Source organism: Hyposmocoma kahamanoa, unplaced genomic scaffold (genome assembly GCF_003589595.1).
Source record: "Hyposmocoma kahamanoa isolate Upper Pololo Valley unplaced genomic scaffold, ASM358959v1 224, whole genome shotgun sequence".
Classification (NCBI taxonomy): domain Eukaryota; kingdom Metazoa; phylum Arthropoda; class Insecta; order Lepidoptera; family Cosmopterigidae; genus Hyposmocoma; species Hyposmocoma kahamanoa.
The window spans coordinates 10,044,930-10,070,782 of NW_020653743.1; the positions used below are offsets into that span (position 1 = coordinate 10,044,930).

At 34.7% G+C, this 25,853-nt stretch overlaps 2 protein-coding genes across 9 annotated transcripts in view; one reads left to right on the plus strand and one right to left on the minus strand.

Annotated features, from left to right (window-relative positions):
- The window catches only part of LOC113228187 (endothelin-converting enzyme homolog), a 129,740-nt gene that overhangs the window by 54,018 nt on the left and 49,869 nt on the right, over positions 1–25,853 (minus strand). The window contains exon 1 of one of the 2 annotated variants that reach the window (XM_026461422.1): positions 14,333–14,720. The exons of the other annotated variant lie outside the window; for it this stretch is intronic. Coding sequence (XP_026317207.1) covers positions 14,333–14,617 — 285 coding nt within the window. The 5' untranslated portion in view covers positions 14,618–14,720. Of the gene's footprint in view, positions 1–14,332; positions 14,721–25,853 lie in introns of those variants that run through there. 2 annotated transcript variants of the gene reach the window in all.
- LOC113228188 overlaps positions 22,203–25,853 on the plus strand; it is a 27,656-nt gene continuing 24,005 nt past the window's right edge. For 4 of the 7 annotated variants that reach the window (XM_026461428.1, XM_026461431.1, XM_026461424.1 and 1 more), the window contains exons 1-5: positions 23,067–23,298; positions 23,415–23,734; positions 23,824–24,083; positions 25,105–25,274; positions 25,378–25,531. Coding sequence is in view for 2 of the 7 variants with exons in the window: in XM_026461430.1 (XP_026317215.1) it covers positions 23,245–23,298; positions 23,415–23,734; positions 23,824–24,083; positions 25,105–25,274; positions 25,378–25,531 (958 nt within the window). In the remaining 5 variants the exon portion in view is untranslated. Of the gene's footprint in view, positions 22,586–23,066; positions 23,299–23,393; positions 23,735–23,823; positions 24,084–25,104; positions 25,275–25,377; positions 25,532–25,853 lie in introns of those variants that run through there. The other 3 variants (XM_026461426.1, XM_026461429.1, XM_026461425.1) reach the window with 2 other exon arrangements.

The window sequence follows — 25,853 nt, forward strand, 5'->3', positions numbered from 1 at the left end:
GATACCTTAATTCAGGCATTTACTTCCTAATTTCCGTAGTATTCGATTTTTATCGTGCAGTATTATTTAATATTCGAGTATTGTATCTTGAATATTTAAATAACGAAAATTGCCACGGAAATTAGGTAATGAACCCTAGTCCGAGAATGATCGTATTCTTCTTCTTCCTGTCCTTATCCCACGCTAGGTGGGGTCGGCACAACATGTATTTTTCTTCCACTCTCCCCTATCAGCCGTCATTTTTTTTCATCGTGTTATGCAGGATAAAAGTAAATTAAATAAATTATTTGCTCAATTTATTGTAAAGTATTATTTATCAAAAAAACATGGTAAGATAGAATGTTGCGACTCATGGGCTTTTAATTTGTGGTAATTATAAACAAACTTTTAGCCTTGCGTAATTACGTAAACTTATGATTGTCATAACTTTTGTAGGTTTAGTTGTTAGGAAATATTGTTGTTTTTTGTATATCTTCGTATCTTGTATATTTAAATGAAATTGCTCACATATAGTAAAACACGATTAACTATCGTTCACGACTTTTTTAATATTACGACGACAGACTGTCGTGATAATGGAAAGAGCCAAAACGACAGTCATCTGACGATAAATAAAGTGTGTTTTTATATTATTGTACCTATTTTTACATAATTGTTTTTTGTTACAGCCTGTTCTTTTCTCCTTTCTTTTCCTTCTCCTTTTCCCTACTATTATATTATACTTTCTTCAATAAATTAATGCGGACCAAACGATACTTTCTATCATTATTACGCACGACTCGCGTGACAGCTCTTCCCACTTTGTGTAAGGATCTCAATCATAAAATGAATATTTATTTTACTTTCATTTGTCCGATCGCCTTGAAAGAATCCATTTTTTCTTCCATACAACTTGCGCTCAAAGATGTACCTCATTTGTGTATGTATGTAAGCACTTTATTGCACAACACAAACAAATTACAAATTGTTAACAAAGAAATAGAACGTTATTGTACAAAGGCGAGCTTATCCCATAAAGGGATTGCATTACTATCATATGTTTTTGTATAAAAAACTACAACGAATTCATAAAAAAAACAGCGTTTACTATCTCTCAAAATTATTCGAGCATATAAATAACCGGTAACACAATAATTATACACAGCAATGTCTATACTTTTAATGGTAGGTATCCAGCTACCGGGATTATTTAAAAAATAGGTCTAATCGTCTTTTGGAGGTCTGTAGAAAATATCCACTACATCTTTTATGATTTACGAATTACGAGTACATTATTACATTGTTACAATATCTAATAACGTTGGCTAAAAGACTATGTCCCAAGCTGTTAAACCACTTAACATTTAATTTACTTCCATTTTTATTAATATGGACTTCCGCAAAGTAACGTCTGAATCTATTAATTGTTACTTATTGACACGGTCGGCAAAAGAACGTCAGACATTTTTTATTCCGTTTCTGTTGTGTGTTTCGTTGTATTAGCGTCTCTGTACAATTTGTATTTTTGACATTATTCATCATTGAGTTTTTGGCTATTCCGTATGGACGTTCTCTCGATCGAACCCGATTATTAGCTACAATGAAAGCTGTCAAATCACAGTATACGTTTCGTCAAACGCAGTATCATTTACTCACATAATTGTAAAATTACATAACTACATTTTTCAGCAATTTCTATTAAAATTAAGAACACTATAATTTTAGAAATTTCTTGACATAAGTTGTACCTTGGTACACAATGGGACCGCAATATTTGCAGTTAATTTGAAAGAACTATAAATTCCCAGCGTGGACCGTCAAGTTCATACATTTTCACGTATATTTCACGCACTCGTTCATTCCATTTCTGATTCCTATCTCCCGTCTCTTTTCACCAGGGAGGCTACAAGAAATTAGGGAAAATTATTTCTAAATCGGTAACACTGGTCATCTTAATGCAAAGACAAAGACTATTTCATTTTGGAATAATAAGATTGACATTAAAAAAAAAGACAAATATGTTTTTATCGAGTTCTTAGGTTTTCGCGATTGTTACATATAAGAAATTAATTGACTGAATCTCCTAGCTCCTATGTTGCGTGCCCGACAGGGCCCATAATACTGGTCTCACTACATTTGTAACATCTTATTATGTACATTATGGTTTTGCAATAAATTATTGAATTGAATAAATTGACTCAGTCAACCGTGACCATGGGACCTGTAATGGGCCCTAAACGTCGGTTTGTAAGAAAAAACAAATATGTATACGCGATTTAAATCCGGAAAAATAGTTTAATTTCCTAAATATAAAAACATATTTAGGAAATTAAACTATTTTTCCGTTTGAAATTTTCATCAATTTCAAAGCTAGTCTTTAAATTTGCAAAGTGGTGGCAAATTTTTGACAATTTTAATAGGACATTGCTTTTCTAATATTATTTATGGTCATTGCCTTATAGCAACAAAATGTACCAACATCTATCGAAATGAATTCGGGTTCAGACGATACAAATTTTATATCATCTCTCGAGGTGCAACTGAACCCGGGACTGGATGGGACTCAAATTTAATTATTTTTGACAAGCAATCAGTCCCGAGATCACATGATACTCGCGTTTGGGCTCATTCGGGTTCCGATGCTACTTTACACCGACCCCGGGGTCGGATGCTACAAGGAGGAAGCAAAGCATTTATTAGCTTACAGGCTTTAGTGCTTTTTTGAGTACACTATTTTGCATTGCGAGTTTGTTTTTAAAATTTACATAACAGTTACTTATATAAATCAAGTTAAAGAAAATGCATGACTAAATTTTGTATACACCGTAATAACGAGATTTTCCACAGATTTTTCAAGCTTCCTAGAACGACAAATATTATGTGATTTTTCATCTTACGGTGAAAGAAAATATAATACATACTTAAGAGTCTATATAATCTCAAATGGCTTTGATTGATTCCGCATAACAAAGTGTTGAACAATCACTTTGGAAAAATACATAGTAAAATTGAGGATATACTCTGATTAGTATACGATGTGAAAACACGATTCTAAAAAATTTTCACGATAGAAAAAAAAACAAACTTACCTCGAAAATTTGCTAGAAAACCGCTGTACTCAATAAGTACTTTACATATACCAATGATTTTTTCTATATCAACTGAATTAAATCGAACACGTATATTACACGGTACACATTTTTCAAATGGCTTTAATTACGTTTGTAAAAAAATAAATTAAGAAATAAAGCCAGTTTCCCTGCCGTTCGACCCGCGCTATAGAACTGATTCAGAACGGGAAAAATTAGTATCGACTCTTAAGTATCGCCTTATACATACATATAGTTCTAAGGTTTTCGTGATTGTTAAACATAGGAAATAAAACTATTTTTCCGGATTTAATATTAGACGTAACTGGTTGATGACTTTACCACCTCAGTCAACCGTGACCATGGGACCTGTAAAGGCCCAAAACGTTGGTTTGTTTGTAAAAAACAAATATACGCGATTTAAATCCGGAAAAATAGTTTTATTTCCCATGTATCACCTTATGTATATTCGTTATCTTGTGGAACGACATATTTCTTACAAGTTCAGTATTGTTACATATTTATGTGTATATCTGGATATGTCAGCGATCGGGAGAGGCAATCAAAATCAAATTCCTGGTTGCATGCTGCTCGCACTGCATGACGCAAGCCTTGAATGAGATGTGAACAGAAGCGCATCTACTCGCGTGCAGTCTGCTATTTTTCATGAAACTACGGTCATTGCAATTCCATATAGACTCGACTGTGACTATATTGGGTTTATGATATTTGTTGTTCTACTAAAATATACTTGCAATAGCAGTTGAATCTCAGTAAAATGGCAGTGATGACATACATTCATTCACTTATTAACGTTCTATCGTATCTTACGAAAAGTATGATCGAAATTAATATGCACATCTTAATTTTTATTTCATTTAATCAGAAACTTAGGGTCGTATTCTAGAACTCTACTCAATGCTCAAGTCAGGATTTGAGTATGGTTTTAAGCACTCGAAATCATACTCAAGTCCCTGCCATTAGGGTCGTATTACCGGTGCTTGTGTTTCAATTGCAATCCTGACTTGAGCATTGAGTAGAGTTCTAGAATACAACCCTTAGTCTTCTAATTAAATGTGTTTTTTATGTCACATATAACATAAGTAATACTACGCCATCGGCATGCCATTGACTCGCCATTGAAGAGCATCATCATCATCTTATTTAAGAGCCAAACTCTTGTCGGTGTAGCCTTCTCCATTCCTCACGGTTCTAGCCAGTTATTTGAAGTCAAAGAACACCGAAGAGCAGAACACCAAAAAATTGCAATGGTAGTTGAATAGTTGCTCGATGACTAGCCAGTGACAAGCCTCTACTCTTAACTTTTAGCAGAATACCAAACGTACAAAATCCTGGCATTGACACTATCCACACACAACTGTAATGATTTAAATTTAGCAGAATTGGTGCCCTGATCCGTACGCACTCTCAGTTCAAATCTCTTAGCAGATGTCTGTAAGTGACTGTTACAATTTTATATCAGGTTCGTTTGACTGTTTACCGAATAAAATGTTATTAGAAAGAAGGAACATGTAAAATTTTACAAGGCAATTTTAAACTACTTCCTATTAACTGAAGCTGAAAAATCGACCTTAAAAGTTCGTGGAATTACATATATTTGTTAAGTTTTATTGAAATCGACAAATGCCGAGTTATCGCGTAACATACATACAAAAAAAATACCGTCGAATTGAGAACCTCCTTTCCTTTTTATGAAGTCGGTTAAAAAACAGATCGGTATTGGCAGAGTATATTTATATAAACTTTAAGGACATACACATAGAGTCGTTAATACATTCCTCTGAAACCCCGAAATGATTTTATAAAACAATAAATCAAAACAACTTTTGTTCTAAATACATTACCGCAGTAAAGCAATTGCTAGTTACACATCAATATTAATAACTCGAAAGAGAGATTTATTATTCACTCTATGTATCTAAATATACTCTTGCTATTCCGTATAATAACAAATAAAATCATTTTTCATACACAATTTATGTAGTGTTGTTCAAACGATTACAACCAAAGACCGGAAACCCCATTTTTTATTAATCCTATCGGTAAGAAAACCATATTAAATGGTTACCCAAACGACATGGTTTCCCTTACGATTATGTTAGCCTATCGTTTGGATTGGAAACCCTTTCGAACAAGGTTACAACTACTTCCAATGTGCTTTTCTGTGACCACTTATCATTAGCTCTAAGTGTTACCCTATTAATGTAAACTAAACCTGCATCTCTCCCACGCTTTCGGGCGATTTCTATTTTAAAACCTACATCAATACAACTAGGGAATTCAATCCCGCAAACGCGTAATTCCGCGGATGAGGGATCCGCGGGTTTTATGCGATGGATTTTATTTAAAGAAAATTGCCCATTTTTCTTCAGATTCCATTTTTTCAGTCGCGTAGTGCCGCAGACACCGTTGTATAAGTAATTTATTCTTCTTGGCCTCACTAACAGGCGATTAAACAATTTTAAACAAGCAATCATCGCCTTACTTTCTCAAACTCGTATCTTAAAGCACAAAGTTAATGAAATGCAAAAAATGGATTGTATATACAAATTTTGCAGGTTGATTTCACATCACTTTTCCTTCATATTCACACACTGACTTTTACCTATTCTTAAAGTAATGCAACCAAATTAAGACCCTTGATAAGAAATTTAAAATAAATAGAAAGTTTTGCCATCTCCTGAATAATCGCTCTTTATAAGAAACGTGTTTGAGAAAGTAAGGCATATGACACACGATAAGGTCCATTGATGAACCTTTAAATATCTAGTCATTGTTCCGGAAATATTATCAAAAAAATATCTTAATTAAGAAACAAAATTATAAGGTAATTGGGAATATTAATTTTTTGTAAATCGAATTGTCTTTTATTTCATACAACACTTCATAAATTCATGATTCTAACTACTTTGAACAAGATATATGGATGAGATTTTGATGCGGGATTGGATTTCCTAATTACAACATGTTATTTACTAGTATTTATGTGGTCTGTGGTCATTCGTATTCACGATTACAAAAGTTCCAAAAAGTATTATATTTAATAGACAGTTTTGCGTGTGTGTGTAGTTGACTGCAAAATAAAAGAGAGTAGTAAATTATAAAGTAAATACGTTCAACATCATAAACACTGTGAGTTGAAGCGTGAAAACCAAACGCTTTCGCAGCTTCTTGAGTTAAATATAGAGCTTCGACTTTGTACTAAAATAGTACGGATATTTCGGCTTAACAACGCATACAAGATTGCAAGCGTTCCGTCACGGTAAGGTCACAGCGTTAAACAATTTAAAAATTCTTTATTTTGATTGCCAACCGACTTCAAAAAAGGAAGAGGTTCTCAATTCGACTATGTTGTTTTATGTTACGCGATAACTCTTTATGAACCGATTTCGATGATTTGTTTTTTGTTGGAAAGAGGGTACTTCGATTGTGCTCCCATTCAAATTTGGAGAAAGTATTCCACCTTTAAAGGTGGCAAACTAGGGGATGAATCCGGTTTCGTGCACTTTCCGGTAACCGATTTCAATAAACTTTGGCAAATACAAGGAATTCCACGAACTTTTGAGGTCGGTTTTTTTAGTACTCTATACTGAGGTTGTCATCATCACAACAACTAAAGTAAACTAGTTACGTCCCTGTTCCTCTAAAGACAACAACATCACTGCCCTCTGTGTCATAAGTAACGCATTTGAATTTCAGTAATTTTCGAGAAATTGGCTCCTAAAGTTTTTTGCTAGTAAAAAATGTCAATTACGCTGATTTTACTTAACAATAAAACTGAAACTAAATAATATATTTTAAAAAACCAATTACAAGGGTTGTAGACCTCGTTTCGCTGATTCCAGACATGTTAAAAATGTAATTTCGGTAAAATGTCGATTATGTCATGATAATAATGGTAGATTACATTTCGTTGGGTTTCTAGAATATTAGCCTCAAAAGCATCTAATTTATTAGGAAGATGACTTAAAAAATTGACGAACCGTAGACCATCCCAACAATGGTCGTCACGTGATTATTTTAACCAATGAAAAGCTTGGAACCCAATAACATTAAATTTAACATTTTCTGAATGGATCTCAGTAATAAATGTTAAATTTAAAAGGTAATAAATGTTAGTAATAAATGTTAATAATAAAAGGACCAATTTTGGATTTGGCCACTATTGTATATTATATGGTCAAAATTTTTTATAAAATAATTACTTAAAAAAACCTAAATATGCTGTATTTTTTCTTTAAAATTTACATATTTAAAATAAAAATACACCAATTCTATGTCTTAGTAGGTAACGTCAGAGAAAAACATAATCGTGAATACTTTCTTTGAGACTGTTTATACCAAATTTTATTTCATTATGCATGAAAGAGCTTATAATAAAAAATAAATATCAAAACGTCGTTTTTTTTACGACAAGACCGTAAAAAGTTCTGGTAAGACAGTAAACACAGGGGCGGGGAAAAGTGTCCATATTTTCATGAATACTTTCAAAAATAATTCATAAATTTCCTTGCACATGTTAGGATATAAAATTAGGAAATTACGATTACGGTAATATCAATTCAGTTTTGAATTATAATGGATAAAGTTAATATTGCATTGCTAGTTTTAATCGCCTGGTTGCGGCGCAATTTGACACCATTTTTTTATCATTCACTAAATGTCAAGAGCTCCTTGTGAAAGAGTTCGTCCAGGGAAGTACTGCCACCTAACCCATTTCTGTCGCCCAGCAGTAATTTGACCATTACCGTGTTCCTTTTATAAAGGGTAAGAAGGGTGCTGGTGAAATTACAGGCACTTGGGACTTGTCAACCTATGTCTCCGGGTGACGGGCGCAATGGCAGTGCCCCTAAGATGTTTTTCAGATGTCAGATTTAAAGCTTTGAGTGGCACTGCAATCGTTATGGATAGGCGTGTCACTTACCACCAGGCGCACGACTTGTTTATCCAGTCGCTTGGTTATTATAAAAAACCAAAACGGCATTGTAAGCAAAATCTCAGTAGCCCCTAATTGGAGTACACTTGGCCTAATTTTTGTAGGCGTTTTTAAAGGAAGGTTTTATAAGAACGCGTACAGTGTAATGTAACCCGACTATATCGCAGCTGGTGAGTGTCCTAATAACAAACAACTTTTAAAAAACATACAAAGTAAGTTACGACCATTTATCTACAAAAAATATAGGGAAAGTTATGTGATTTGTTCGTTCCGAATACTGAGCATTTTGGAAACTAGCCAAAATATTATGTTTATACGAACATGAGAAATCTAGGTAAGCGTATACAGAACAAATTGTCTTGAATAGACAGACGATATTGTATTTGACCATTTGTCTGAGGGTCAGTCTCATATCTTTCTACATAAATTTTGTTTATAGTGCCCCTCCCTATCAAGCTCTTGGTTATGCGGGAAGGGCGCTATGACCTTTGCGAGAGAGCCCGTACAGGGACCATCTAAGTCAGGTCCTAACCCCAGATCAGCCCGTTTGCACGGACTTCATCCGGTTTTCTGTATGCTAGTGCCTTAGGTGAACCGCCCAGGATGCACGTACAGCACCCTCCCTATTTTCCAAATAGGTACCGGAGCTGTAGGCACGCTCACTTCCCGTCGCGCTCTAGAGCACAAATAACGCTTGTCACCGCTGAGCCGCCGACTCTAAGTCGACTACCAAATTTTCTTATTGGTGGCGGAGCTGTAAGGCAAGCTCACTCCCAGTGCCGAATAAACGGCGTCTCTCCAGTTCCCAAATTCCTACCCGCACGAAGGACCGCTGGATGTCTAGCTCAACCTCTATTAGCTCTCCGGGCTAGTGCCGGAGAAGCCAGGTAGCAGTGTCCTGCGACAATTTCCGGGCATAGCTACAGACTTAAAGGGCAACTTGCGTATCCCGCGCGTCTCCTCACCTTAGGCCCTCGTCTAGACCGCTATTAACACGCGTTAGCTGCGCGCGGGATAAACGCCCTGACCACATGCTTACCGGGGCAGAACGTTCCTTGTTGCAGCTCACCACAAACCCCGGCGAGTCCATACCCAAGTCCGGGTCCACCAGAGACGCCCGTGAAGGCATATTACTGGCAGAGGGCTTGGCCCGGACGCCCACCGTATCCTGATCTTGCTGGGGAGCCCGTAGTCTCCCCGGAAAACCCTATCTCTCGGGTCGGTAAATAGGGTCTGAGGGTCATCCGATATAACAATATTTGGTAGCAGTAGAGCTCCTTGTGAAAGAGTTCGTCAAGGAAAGTATTATAATATAAACTATTCAAGAGTAAGTACAAATCTTCGTCCGTACCTAATAACATGAAATATAACAATGTAACTGTCACCACGGGTGAAGCAATTAGTAACCTCTTTGCCACTTATTGCCAGCCAAATTTTTCCACTACGAGCATCAGTCCTCAGTGGAGGGGGCGTGACTCTGTGTATGTGAACATATGGATTGTTCTGGGTGTAGTATATCCTCTATTGAAGTTTGTTTGTCTGAAGTTTTGAAATTACTGAAATCTCTCGACTTATCCAAAGGTGAAGGACTAGATTCTGTGCCGGCTGTGCTTCTTGTAAACTGTGCTGAATCATTGGTGGTTCCTGTCTCTATCCTATTCAAGCGGTCTATTAGAGAAGGCATCGTGCCTACGATGTGGAAGTCTGCATTCATTACTCCAGTACACAAAACAGGGGACAAGTATAATATTGAGAATTATAGACCCATATCAAAATTATGTCTAATTGCTAAATTTTTTCAAGAGTTAGTATATAAGCAAGTGTACGCTGCTCTAAAGACTTCTTTTAGTGAATGTCAGCATACTTTCCTTCACAACCGTTCCACGACGTCCAATTTAGTTGCGGCTGCTGATTTTATTTCGACTAGTATGGAGGACGGAGCTCATGTGGACGTTCTATATACTGATTACAGTAAATGTTTTGATCGCATTGACCACACAATATTATTTGATAAATTATCGAGGGCTGGTGTCCACGGTAATCTATATAGATGGTTCTCATCCTATATTGATAGGCCCAGTCGAGCAGTGGTACTTTCCGGTTATAGATCCACTTGGAATTTTGTTCCCTCGCGCGTGGCACAAGGGTCTCTGTTCGGTCCATTATTGTTCATCATATTTATTAATGATATCCAACTTTGTTTAAATAACTCAGAAGTATTACTTTATGCTGATGACATGAAAATCCTCAAAAAAGTTGTGTCAAATCAATACGTTCAGGCTCTACAGGATGATCTTGATCAGTTCGTAGCTTATTGTCGAATTCATAAACTTGACTTAAATGTAACTAAGTGTTTCGTAATATCTTACTCGCGTAAAAAAACCATTATCGGTGGAGGTTATAGTTTCCTAGGGAGTTGTATGAATAGAGTGGACAGTGTTAGGGATCTAGGCATGTATTTTGATTCCCAGTTGCTCTTCGATAAACATATTGAGAGTATAGTTGCAAAAGCATATAGAGCCATGGGGTTCTTGATGCGGACATGTAATGATTTTTCCGACATAAAACCTATTAAAATATTGTACTGTTCTCTTGTACGCTGTGTTCTCGAATATGCTTCTCAGGTGTGGAACCCTAGATACGAAGTTTACAAATCACGTATTAAAGCCATACAAAAAAAGTTTTTGAGTTATTTAGATTATAAGACAAAACAGCGAACGGCAGGCTATATGAAGCGTTGTAAGCGTTATCATTTTGTACCTCTCGATAATAGGCGAAAAATTAATGACATCTGTATAACATAATAAACAGTAAAATTGACTCGTCCGAACTACTGTCTAAATTATCCTTTAGGACTAATCAGCTGAGTCTCAGGCGTCGACCGGTGCTGTGTGTGCCCGCGGCGAACACCAATTATAGGCAAAATTAATTTTTCATCAGAGCAATTAAGGAGTACAATCAATCGTCTATTGACATAGATCTGTTCAGTCTTGATTCGACGAACGTTTACTAAGCAATATTTTACGTAATTATCTATCTCTCATTATTTTGTTTCCTGTCTTTAAGATGTGCGTGTTGTTGGTTGGGCTATATAGGGTTTAATATTTTTCCTTTTTTTTTTGTTTCTTTTTTTCCTTTTTTTCCCCTGCATTAACAATTGTACCTGTTCTCAATGTGTAAAATAATATTATGTAGTTCGACATTTTAATAATAATGTTTTAGTTTCTGCTGACTAAAAATTTAATAACTTATTTTTTGTGCTACTTGTGTAGATTTGTAATTAGCATTTTCACCTGTTACTCAACATTTATTTATTGTTAAAAATTCGCTGTAAATCTTCCTAAAAATAAATAAATAAATTTCTGTCGCCAAGCAGTAATATGAACATTACTACGTTCCAGTTTGGAAGAGTAACGGTGCTGGAGAGTTACAGGCCCATGGGACTTGTCAACTTACGTGTCAGGGTGACATTATGGATATTATATTGTTATGGATATATATGGATATTTCATATCCAGGGTTGAATACTCTAGTGTAATACTTTTGTTCATGGACATAACAAAAAATTGTATCATTTTAAGACTTCTTATTAAACATCACTAATTTTACAACACTTAATTTTCACTTGCTTTTATTTTTAAATTGTTTAAGTACTTATGCTCATTTTTCTTACATATGTTAAGAGGCGGAAGGACACGAGTTAATCCACTAGGATGGATACCAAACTTTCACAAATGAAACTATATTCAATATCTCTGAGGACCACAGATATATAACGACGCCGGAAAACGATCTTGTCGTATCTCGAAAAATAGGACTTTACACCAGGGCCGAAAAACTATTTCAAAAAAATATTTCTCTTTAATTTGAATTAGTAGAAAGACAATTTTAAAGTATGATGTATATAATCATACCTATCTTTATATCTTTACTATCTTTCACAAAAGAAATTATATGATAATTTATTTTGTGAAAGATAATAAAGATATTTTCATAATCGGTTTGTCTGCTTTAGCAATAATGGACGTAGATTGTTTTTGTTTACGTAGTTAATTAGTCTAACGTCTAATTTATTCATGACGAATGAATGTAACTTATAATGTTGACAGAAAAAGATATTAACATTTCGAGTCGTTCGTTAGATTGTCACGATTGTTAGACATTAGAAATTAAACTATTATTGGGTTGCCCAAATGTCGGTGCGGTTTTTGTTGCTAGCCAATTTTAAACAAAAAATAGAACTTTTTTCTATTAAATTGTGTTGTCTATTGCCATTTTTTTCAATAATATTTTACCGCGCATTTTACAATAAGCGGGAAAGTTCATGAAAAAAAAAACAGAACAGTGCCTCTACCATGAGATTACAGTGACAGTTATCGCTAGCGACCGCGTAAAATGTTTGTATACGAAATGTTGTTTCTTCTTGTAACCGCCAGGGGCGCTGTATAACTTGCCATGCAAAATTATGAAGTAATTTCCGCGGTCGCTAGCGACAACTATAACAGAACTGGTAGAGGCACTGGGCTGAAATGTCAATTACGTTAGTTATGTAAGGAGGGCTCCTTACATAAATGTAAGGAGGGCTCCTTACATAACTAACGTAATTGACATTTCTAGCGAAATTCGTTATTAACATATCTGGAATTATCGAAACGAAATCTACAGTCAGGGGACTTAATTGATTTTTTTTACATCTTCTTAAGTTTTTCGTAAGTTACCGAAATGCAAATGCGACTCACCACTAGTTGTAAAGGTGCCGTGTAATAATGCCAAACACATATTTACAAAGCCGTGACCTAATCCACCACGTTCGCCCCGTTTCGGTCTTTATAAAATACTTTGAATGGATACCTACGACCTTGATAACGAAGAGACCCTTAAACGACACTTAGAAGTGTATATTAGAAGTAAAGAGAGACACTTTTATTAAAAAGGAATTTTTAAATTACCCGACAGATGACAAAAAAACAATATGGCCTTAATAATAAATAAAAATAAATTATACAAACTAACGGGACGAATAAGTCGTGCGTCTGGTGATAAGCGACACGCCTGTCGAGTCTATTGCAATTGCAATGACACTCAGAGCTTTAAATCGCAACGATCTGTGGGGCACTGCCATTGGGCTTGTCATCCTGAGTCATAGGTTGAAAAGTCCCATGTTGAATATTTATGAGCGAAGAATGGATATAGATTTATGCACATTATTTGTTTTGTTAATTGTAAGTTTAAAAGTGTAATAAATTATTTTTTCCATCGAGTATATAACCAGAAATTGAGACGAAATGTCATTTAATTTGTTTGAAAACTAGTCTGCCACGTCATTACTGTGACAAGTGCGCTCCGATTGGGCAGCCCGAATTCGAAACAATTGACGGGTGTCGTCAATGGGTGTCGTCAACTGTTTCACTTCAAATCGACCAGTTAACTTGAGCTTTGCTATAATGGACGAAAATTGCTAAATTACATATTTAATTAATTAAATTTTTATTGAATTGATATTCAATTATTTTTTGTGAAATTACTCCACTAGTTAGTTATAATTATGAATACAAAGATCGAACACTGAGAAAAAATTCCTTCGATGCGGTCGGATTCGAACCGACGTCTTCTTGCGTACTGTGCCAGACGCTATACCAACTTAGCCACGGAACGAACCAACGGACCTCACGAATTTTTCTATGTGCTTGCGTCGTGTCTTTGTACTTGGTCTTTCAACATATTTAATATTTAATTACCGATGAAATGTGATTATGTTTGTTTTGTAATTAGATGTTTTGCTGTTTTTTGCCACACCACCGAATTGAACAGCACGGCATTGTTAGAGATTTATTGTAATTAAGAAATAAATAAATAATTAATTAAGTATTTATTGCAATAAAGATAATAATCTTTATTACAATAAATACAGAATATTTTTTGGAATATGCGGAGACGTACATAGGTCAATAGTTGGCCTGTCTATATTTCAGTGCAAACGAGAGTTGATATTTATAAGAGCTGTATCGCTAATGTGTTACCAGGAATATACGGCCCTTATTTCGCCTCTATTTCTGCTTATATACTCGATGGTTGAGACGGAGGTCAAATCGCACTTTCAATAAAAAAAACTTATAATGAGCTTTCACTTACTACTTAATTTCATTTTAAGGTGTTGGTATTTTTAATAAATAAACAGTTCACTATCACTACAGTGGAAGTATCTCATGCTTGATATAAATAAGTTCTAAATATTTAACAGGATTCAATAGAAGTAACGAATCTCTTTTTTCCTATATCTTGTGGAATCAGAAAACATGTTTCTTACCTTTCCATTCGAACAGGAAACCTCCGGTTTTGGCGCAGTTTCGAAAAGATTTATTCTTGAATTTTCAAAGAAATTAGCACTAGAATTTTCTCTAGAAAATAATTCCGCAGTCGAACTCTCTCTAGTCAAAGATGGTCTCAGTTTAACAAAAGGATTGTTTCTGGCTGCTTTGACTTTCTTTAGGAAGTTGAATTTATTGACTGCATCAGGCCCTGGTGACGGCATAGGTGTCTCAGTTGGTGTTCCTGACGGAGTTGGTGTTTCAGGATCTGGTGTCGACGACATTTTAAATTTGAAATAGTAAATTGTTTTATTGATGGTTCAATTCTTCTACGATTTTTGTCTTTTAAGGCGATTAGATGCAAAATGGGTCTTATAATTTTCTTTTTTAATTTAGTTTTTTTTTTCACCGACTAATTGCTTATACGGCACTCTTGATATCCTCAATCAACAATTTCAATCTTAACGTGAATAAATTATTTCCCGCGCTTTTGCTTACTAAAACGAATTTCGTTGGCCATATTTATATTTATCACAAGGCTGTTTATTTTTTACGCTCCAGTTTTTGTACGTTTATTATTGCTTAATTTTCTAATTATATATATATATATTTAAATATAGAATTTCTTGAAACGTGTGTGCGCGATCACGCGCGCCACGCAACTGGGATTCTAATATCGATATAGCGACTCCTGCGCAAATAAAGTGTATATAACGGCGCATGTTCTATATTTATATATGTATGTACGCAAGATCTATTATAAACATATTATCTTCAGTTTGCAATAGAATTATACTTTCTGTTATGCTTTATTAAGATGATTAAATATTTAATATTTAAGCATCTTCTTGACAATCTGCCTCCGTGGCCGAACGGTTATCATGCCGGACTGCCACACAGAGGTCCCAGGTTCGATTCTGGGGCCGGGAGAAATATTTGTATGGCCTACATGTATTTCTCTCGTGAGTTTGGGTGTAATTTGTGGTTGTCTATGTGTGTGTCCATGGCACCCGCGACAAAGGGTTTCCCTAGTACGGGGCTATGTCGAGTGTATGCGTTATTATTATTATTATTATTAATCTTCAAGATAAAGACTACATCATGTTGTAGTGGGTATTTAGATATTATTATAATATACATACATATATTTATGTTTATCGAATGCTTATGTTATATTATATTCATTTTTCTATGCTGGACTGCCGTGCAGAGGTCCCGGGTTCAATTCCCGGGGCGGGAGAAATATTTGTATAGGGCCTACATTTATGTATTTTCTGAGTTTGGGTGTAATTTGTGGTTGTTTATGTGTGTGTCCATGGCACCTGCGATACAGGGTTTCCCTAGTGCGGAGCTATGAGTAATAATCATTATCAGTCATAATCATAATTAATTTGTTTGTGAAAACACATGTTATTTGGAAGTTGACATGTTATATGTATATACCACATAAGCCATGGTAACCTGATGGTTTGACCTACTGCGTCTCAAGCAGAGGCCGTGGATTCGAATCCAGAATCGCACCTCTAATTTTCTCGAAATTTATGTGCGAACTTTAATTTGACATTTAACATGAGCATTTCGAAGAAGGTAAACATCGTGATGAAATCTGCACGTTGAAGAAGATACACAACCCTCAGAAAACGTCTGAAGTCTCCAACCCCCATTGGGCCAGCATGGTGACAACATGGACTGTCTAAGCCGTCGCGTGGAGACCCGTGTCCAGCAGTGGGACATATAAATGGATGGATGATGATTCCACATAAATTAATTATAACATTACTCATTTATTATCATGTTATTTTTTTCTGTTTGGTCCAAAGGTTGACGGGTAGAGAAAGTCTTATAACGTTAAATCTGCCATTTGTACTATATTATATTACGCAAAAAAGTTTAAATAAATAAGAAAGAAATACAGTTTTTTTTACACAGATAATAGTCATGTTGTATCACAGACCACAGTGTGTTGTATCTAGCAGTAATGTGAGCATTACTGCGTTTCAGTTTTTTTAAATTATTATATCAAGTGACGGGACGAACAAGTCGTGCGCCTGATGGTAAGCTGAACGACACTCAGAGCTTTAAATCACCCCGTCACCCTGAGACATAAGTTGACAAGTCCCATGTGCCTGTAATTTCACCAGTACCCTTACCCGTCAAAACCGGAACAGTAATGCTGCTCGGCGGCAGAAATACGTAAGCTGGCAGTACTTCCCTGGACGAACTCTTTCACAAGGAGCTCTACTGCTACTAAACTACTTTTGAAGGGTAAGGGTCACTTGATAATTTAAAAAATGATGTGCTTTATCTCTATATTACTAGAGAATAACTTCTCTGTTCACGGTTTGCGAAAGCCTGTTCAACAATGGAATCTAAAGCAAACCAAGTTATTGTAATACAATAACTTGTGAAACTAATCACATAACAACCAACCATACATTTACACTACTAGAGACGTGACTACAAAAATGGAACAAATAACAGTTGTATAAGAGTACTTATCTCACATATATACAGTATGTGACAAAAATATATCACTATATTAAGTTGGTAATCGTATTCCAACCAACAACAAATTTCACAAAAAAATACATAAAACAAAAATTGGGGTAACATTTCACCTATCGACCTCCGTTTTCCCGTTAGTAACCAACATTTGTATTAACGAGTAATAACATTTTTTTAAGCCGGCTTGCTATGTGCTTGGCCGGCTTAACAGACACTGACTGGAAGACTGTGTTCGTCTTCTGTTCTTAAGTTTATTATTTCACTACTGGGTATAACTTGTTTCTTAGACTGGAGTAATGAAGAAAGCTTTCTGCTTTTATTTCGGTATCATGAATATGATTACTTCTATTATTTAGTAGCATTGGAGCTCCTTGTGAAAAGTCTGTCCAGCGAAGTACTGCCACCTTACCTATTTCTGCCGCCAACCAGTAACGTCAGCATTACTGTGTTCCGGTTTCGAATCGTGCTGATGAAATTACAGGCACATGAGACTTGTCAACTTATGTCTTAGGGTGACGGGCGCATTGGCAGTGCCCCTCAGATCTTTGCGATTTAAAGCTCTGAGTGACTGCAACTGTTATGGACAGGCGTGTAGCTTACAATCAAGCGCACGACTTCTTCGTCCCATCATTTGATATTATAAAAATAATAATAATAACACGCACACACTCATTGTCCAGCTCTAGGAAAACCCTGTATCGCAGATGCCATGGACACACAAATAGACAACCAGAAATTACACCCAAAGTCACGAGAGAAATAAATGTAGGCCACACAAATATTTCTCCCGGCCCGGGACCCCTGAGTGGCAATCCAGAATGGTAACCGTTCGACCACGGAGGCAGTTTTTATTTATATTAGTTATTATATTGCACCATGTATCCTATTAATACAAAATTCTTTTAAAGTTCTGAAACCGAACCTAAAATTTGATTCTCTACAATGTCAATAAATAAATAATAAATAATGTCAATAAAACCGTCGTTAGAACATTGGAAGGAACAATTAAAAGATATCTACTTAACTCAAAACTGGATCAACTTTATGTGAGCTAGTTCTGGACAAAACAGCCCTTACTAGAAAACATGAAATTACTTTATCCCTATTATTTTTAAATATTCTTGGAAAGTATGAAATTATTTAGATGTCTGTAATATACTTTATTTTATACATATATTTTAATAATCTTTCACGGGAAGTGAGTAATTCGTTTTTCATCAATTCTGAAAAAGTACCTACACTTTTTGACTTAATACACTCTTGTATTAACGGTATGATATATTGGTTTCATTCAGTTTTTTTTTAATTTTCAAAGAGAATGAGACTGAGAGTGTCCTCTCAGTTTCGTAATTTTGTGTTAAGACAGTATTAGGTTTCGCGTGCTATTTACTTATTTATGTGTAAGTCGTGTGACATTTTTTGTCGTGTGCCTGGTGGTGAGTTACACGCCTCTCCATAACAGTTGCAGTGCCACTCAGAGCTTTAAATCGCAAAGATCTGACAGCACTGTCACTGCGCCTGTCACCATAAGACATAAGGTGTTATGTCCCGTGTGCCAATAATTTCACCGGAACGTTCACATTCCAATGCTCAAATTACTGCTTGACGATAGAAATAGGTGAGGTGGCAGTACTTCTCTGGACGAACTCTTTCACAAGGACCTCTATTGCTAATATATGAAAATATAAAGTTTTTGTAACTCAGTGTGTAGGTGAGTGAAGAGATTTGAATATTCTGATTGGATTGCGCTGGCTCTTTCTACGCTGGATTCCGGAACACATCAATGCTGCATTGAGGTACATATGGGTAGGGTTATAATATCCTAGCAAACAATTTAAGAGACGCAGCAGCGTGATGAAAAACTCTTTATAAATTATGCTAAAATCAAAACATACGTCCGTATCTCTAGTTACTGACGTCAAAATGACGTATGTACTGCGTATTTTTTAACCACGATTGATTTTTTGTCTTGTATTTATAATCATTCCGAGATTTCAGAAAGAAGTATTATTCACTATGTTACTTGAGAAGTATATGTAGACGTACTCTATTCCTCGTTACGAAAAAAGTGAAATTTGAATACTTTTAGCATATTTAATAGAGTTCGTGATGGATAAGATAATCGTAATCTGAGTTCCCAGAACGTCCCGATTTTGGCGGGACGTGCCGCTTTTTCAGGTTAAAATTAAATAGCACGCGCATGACAAAAATCACGCTATTTTTAGAAAAATATATTTCTATAAACCCTGTTCGCTAAATTAAAATACCATTCTGTGTGCGCAGACGAATTCAGTTCGTTTTTGGTTTAAAAAAATTAAAAATTTAGCGTTAGTTGAAAAACATCTGGCACCATTGGCTAAAACGCAGGGACATGACTTTCTTTCATATCACAATGTGCATAGAGTGTTAAATATGCTGTAACCGTAGCAGGGTAATTCCACTTTTTAATATGAACAAGAAAACGGGGCGGCCCCAACTAATAAACGTGTAAACGCTTTTTACGGTGACTTTTTTTGTGCATTTTTGATTTTTTTTTTCAGAATTAATTATTAATTATTGTATAATTTTTCGGTACTCGAATCATTGTTTATTCTACGTACATTAAACTCAACAATCTCACACGACTATTGCATGTGTTTTGCACGCTGCCTCCGTGGCCGAATGGTTACCATGCCAGACTGCCACACAGAGGTCCCAGGTTCGATTCCCGGGCCGGGAGAAATATTTGTATGGCCTACATTTATTTCTCTCGTACGTTTGGGTGTAATATGAGGTTGTCTATATATATGTATGTATATCCATGGCACCCGCGACACAGGATTTTCCCTAGTAGGCTATGTTGAGTGTGTGTGTTATTATTATTATTACGCTATCTACTCTTGCATGTTTACAAGAAACTAACTTTTAAAATTTATAATCAATTACTAGAATAAGTATGCAAGTATATAATATTCGCTTTGACAAATTTTAATATGCACAGTAAAACAAAGTAATATTATGTTACATTTAAAAGTAAATATACAACTTTGCCCACGAATAATAATGTAAACACTACAAGCGAGTAGCCGCCAACATTGACTTACAATTATATGGACCGTCAGGTCCGCGCTAAAAAGTGTCCGAACTTATAGGGCGTTAAAATCGTATACAGAGCGTCATTCACGCTTTAGTCTTCGTTTGTTCGACTGACAGCGAAGCAAGCCAAATTAAACAGTACTGCGATGACATTACAATTTAAATTCAACGTTTTAGCTTTTTCATATTCCTTTACATGTCACTACGTTTAAATAGGTTGACTTGGGACATTTTTTTCGTGGTTTTTGTATTAGATCCGTCGTCCATTTATTTGTAAGTCAATGGTCGCCAAAGTAATTTTTACTCGAATAAAAATTTGAAAGGGTTTTTTATTCATTTCTGATAATCTATCAATATTATCATGTTTCATATTTTAATATAAGATATAATGTTTTTTATTTTTTATTTGGTCATACATTGTATTTTAGTATATCCAATCCACAATGAGTAACATTACTTTTTAAGTTTTTAATCGATCCTGTAAAGTTGCCGCTTTTCCTTTACACGTTTATTCGGTGGGGCCGTCAAAAAGCAGTTACTCCATATTTTTTCTCTGGTCATTATTATTTCTTCAAGATTTACAAAGAGATCCTCATAGTAAAAGTTCCTAATAACGGGTGAAATCAATCCCCGCGAGTGTAATGAAATTAAAATCACACCCTGTGCATATATTACACGATAATTACTATACTGGTGCAAAATGTGCAATGCCATTCCGATTAACGTACCCTCAAAAAACAATTCGCGGAAATCGGAAGTAGCTACTAAATAAGGTACATCTCAGTTACTTCATCACTACACTAATGTAAGTATTATATGTATATAAAAAGATGGTTTCTTTGTTCTTTAGTCTGAAAATCTATCGAATAATTTCCTTTACTATTGGCTAAGGTATAATAATTTTTGTGTTAAGGAATATTGTAAAAATAGAATAAGTACTTGGCTGTTAAAGCTTAATTACGATGAAACAGAACTATTACTAAAATGGGTTATTTTACGTTCCCCATATACAAACACAGACACTTTCACTCTTACACCCTTGACCCTCGCCAATCACTTTCATCATATATTATAACTATTAACCTTATGTCTTTTTAACCGACTTCAAAAAAGGAAGAGGTTCCCAATTCGACTGTATGTTCTTTTTCTTTTTTCTTCTTTTTTGTATGTATGTTACGCGATAACTCCGGTATTTGTGAACCGATTTTCATGATTCTTTTTTGTTGGAAAGGGGGTACTTCCATAGTGGTCCCATTTCATTTTGAAGAAAATCATCCACCTCTAAGGGTGGCTGTTCACGCATGAAGATTCATTTTTATAAATAGCGCCTAAACTTTAATTTAGGAGCAATTATTTTAATGGTTGATTTTGCTATTTCTCAAATTCAAGGCGTTTTTCTTTCAATATACTTTGAGTAGTGAGAACTGATTTTTATTATCTCCAAATCCTGTATAGTGGCGAACTAGGATATTTCATAGCAAATAGACGTAATTCCACATAGTTTTGAGGTCGGTTTTTTTAGTACTCTGTACTGAGAATATTCTGTAATATTCTATACTTTGCTTGTAAAGTTATTAAACAACCGAACCACTGACTTTCATAACACAGGTTAGCCTAGCTTAAAAGTCAGGGGACAGATTTTTGTTTAGTAATACCATATAATAATAATAATATGTAAAAGGATTAAATAAATAAATTATTATTACATTTTCTTCAAGCATGAACCTAAATTAATTTGGCATTTTTTGTGTTACTTCAAAAGAGAGAACCACTTTATGTGGTCTGTGGAGAGAACCAATATGTTTAGATCTGTAAAATTGAATCAACATAAAGAGAATTGATATAAATTGTTGCGTTGGCATTCAGCAAGGGCGTCTCATACGCCGAGGTTTTAGGGACATAGTCCACGTTTGCCCTAATACGTCTAACGAAATGAGAAACTTAACAATATATTCATGGAAAAACACCAAAAAAACAATAACGCACAGAAAAAAAGGATTTCTACTAATAAGAAAGAGCAATTTCTCAAAATATTTGCTAATTCTGAAAACATATTTATTTAAAGTAATAAAATATTGTCATTACAAAGATACTGCTTATCTTTTTCTAATACAATTTTACTCTTAACTTTATTCTAACTTTGAGACAAATACGTTCACTTCAAGATTTTATTTCATTTCTAATCAATTAATTGGACATTACTTACATCAAGAAATTTTTTCCTCTTACATCAAATCTAAATAATCTCAAATGAATCCCCAATTTCTTGGATGTATTTTAAGAAAATATTTTCTTAGATAAAAAAAAAGTTATTTTGCTAATAAGAGTAATATTCTAAATTCGAGAATACATTTTTTATGGCAACATTTTGCTTTGTCATTTTCAATCATGTCGTGACATGTTGAAAACGCGCGCGCTCCGTCTTCGTGGCCGTGGTATCTGCGATTGAAGAAGCCATCCATAAATCAATAGCCAATTATTTAAAATGTGAAGCAAAGTGAACTATACTTACTTAGTTTTACTTGAAATCTTAAAAAGGTAAGGCAAGGAGAATAAAATCTTAAAAAGGAACTGATTTTTCTATTTGTTGTTTGTGGAAACAGTAATGGATTCGTTGAAAGAACTTTTGGAATCGTGGAATATACCACAAGTTGTAGTGACCAATTTTATTGGTGAGTGATTTGATGTTATTATGAATTAATTGTGTAAGTATTACATTTTTATGCACATGATGATATTTTGTACGTAACGTTGAATGTAAGCGTAAAATGGAGGGATCTTAGACGAACTTTTCCTAGAAATAGGTATACAGTATACTTAAACATGGGATTATTTAATTTATGAGTTTTTATGTAAATAATCTCTGTTTAGAATCCCGATTTAATGTCGTCATTGTTTATTAAAAATAATGTATCTACCTTTGAAATGCGTGACTTCGACAATTAGCATTTTACAATAGAAACTAACTTTTAACTGCCTCCGTGGCGGTTACCTTGCCGGACTGCCACGCAGAGGTCCCAGGTTCGATTCCTGGGCCGGGAGAAATATTTATACGGCCTACATTTATTTCTCTCGTGAGTTTGGGTGCAGTTTGTGGTTGTCTATGTGTGTGTTCATGGCACTCGCGACACAGGGTTTCCCTAGTGCGGGGTATATTCAGTGTATGTGTTATTGAGTGTGTGTGTTATTAAACTAGAAGTAAAATACATAAAAAGATATTTGATTTAATTTGACTTTATTTACAAACTTGACTACTTTTGCAGAGAATGGTATAACAATTGAACATTTCCCCAAATTAAAACTAGACAATTTGAAAGAATTATGCCCACATATGGGGACTAGACTATCTTTAGAGGAAAAGATAGGGGAGCTTATTACTGCACAGGTGAGGGACCTGTATGTTTAAGTTAAAAAATTTAGTTGAAAGTGCTTTCATACTGACTATCTTAACATAGCTTGACTATAAAATACACAAAATAGTCTATTTTTTTAACTTTACAGGCAACGACAGATGCAGTATCTGAATCAACTGATGATCAAGTCATTATTACTCCCACCTCCAGTAAATTAGAGACAAGCACCAGTGATGCCGGTTTATTAGTTTCATTAGATGAACTACAAGTGGTCGACATCTTGGAAACAACCAAAAGTGTATCTAGAAAAACATTTCCACATTTTGATTTGGAGACACTACTGCATACGTCAGCAGGTGGCAATAGTATTTTAAAATACTATGAAACATATGGTTTTCTCAATAATACCAAGAGAAACCAGTTGACTGATATAATTATAAAACATATATACACATACATTGTCAATTAGTAAGTATATACTGTATATATTAGTAAGTATATACTGTGTTCTGATTACTTTTATACTTCCCAATAATACATCACTAAAATTTTTTTAGCCGGATAACCTATGAAGAATATAATATTATATCTGCGAAAATAATATCACTGTTTCCAAAGGAGTCAATAGGCACTTATTTTACCAAACCTATAAAAAAAAATAATTCATTTAATGGACGTTCTACAGTAGCACGAGGAAAATTGGTGGACAAAGTCCGTAACCTTCTGTATAAATATGGAGACCACACACACAAGCGACAATCTGGCACTCTAGAAAATGCTCCACCGTTTAAAAGACAGTATATTCAAGGTTTGCAAGGTAATTTTTTTTTAAATGGGCTTGCAATTAAACCCACTGACTTTCACTGGGTTAAAGCAATTTATGAACCTATTTAGGTATTTGAGAGTAGGTATTCTAAGTCGCATCATTCTGGGTATTTAATACAGGTAAATGTAACTCGAAATCCTCTGTAAGTGGGCCCCATTTACAGTGGTCCAAAAATTTTTCTACATATAGGAGTAACAACCCATTTAAAATAAACATTAGTTTAGCAAAAATCAATAGCTTAAGTTATGATTTTTTTATGTACTTTCTTGAAAATTTTCTACTCTAGTCAAAAGTTTAAAACTAGTCTATTTTGAAAATTATTCCACTAAATTAATTGAAATTTGGTATTAAAGTAGTAGTAACCATGTAGCTAGCATGCAATGAACCATTTTTGTGTTTGTTCTTAGATTGCTCCGTTATTTTTTAGTCAATTCATGTTCATGAGTTTCTACAATTTTAACTCTCTAATGGTCATAATGTACACAAAAAGAAAATGTTTAAAAACATATGTATAGAGAACTTCTGATAAATAGATAGGTTTGAGAATAATTTCATGTAAATCTGAGCTGAACCAATGTTTTCTCTTGAGAAATTAAGTTAAAATTGTTTGAATAACGATTATGATACTGGTGGTGGTTTTAATGACTAGAGTAGAAAATATTGAAAAAGTATGGATGGCAACGTATCAAGTTACACATTGATGTATCTTGTTCCGTTGCACTGGAGGCGATTTTCAAATAAAAATGTGTGGTCTGATGTGCTATTGAATGTACATAAATAATCATGATTTCTAAACTATTGAATTTTGCAGAACTAATGTTTATTTTCGATAGGTTGTTTTGTTACTATGTCCTCTATCTAAAAAAAATCTATAATATTATTATTATTAGATAGGAACAGGTACTTACGTGGGAAAGGCATTTGTCAGCTGATTGAAATGCAGGTAAATAATGAAAGTCTTACAAAACATTTCAATAAGGATAAAATGAAACACTAACATGATTTTTTTTAGATTTACATTTAAGAGATATACTGTTTCTCAACAATAACACCGAACCATGGGGTGAAGTAATACAAAAATGGAAAGATACATTTAAAGTTCGAAAAGAAAGTGAACACAAGAGCGTTCATGAGTTTCTACAAGACTGGAAAATATTATCAGACCAAAGAAGTGACATATTGGTATGTAATCTGTTTTCATATGTTTTACGTTTTATTTCTGAGCTAGGGTTCCTCCATCTTGACGCAGACCAATCATTTTGACAACTATGATATTTGTTTTCAGATAAACATTGACTTCGACTTGTTGTATCCAGAAAAAGGGCTGAATTTTTATTTAAATTGGAAAATATTTTTCGAAAAAATTATTGCTTTTAAACCGAACAGAGACGAAAGAATCTTGAACCTTATTGAGTCACTGAAAAATTTAGACAATGATTGTAAGTGTCCGTTTTTAATTTTATAAAGCTTGAGATAGAATTAGTAAAATAAATAATAATAATAATAATAAGAAAATGTTTATTTCAGTAATGCAATTAACTTTACATTAACAGTGGATGGTACCTTCTATTAAGCTTGTCAAGCGTCAGTGTCAGGAGGTACCGCTCTTCCATAGCTATAAATTCACATTTAACATTTTTAACTTAGTCTGTCTGTTCGTCGGTCCGTCTGTCGGTCAGTCAGTCGGTCAGTCGGTCAGTCGGTCAGTCGGTCAGTCGGTCCGTCTGTCCGTCGGTCCGTCGGTCCGTCTGTCCGTCGGTC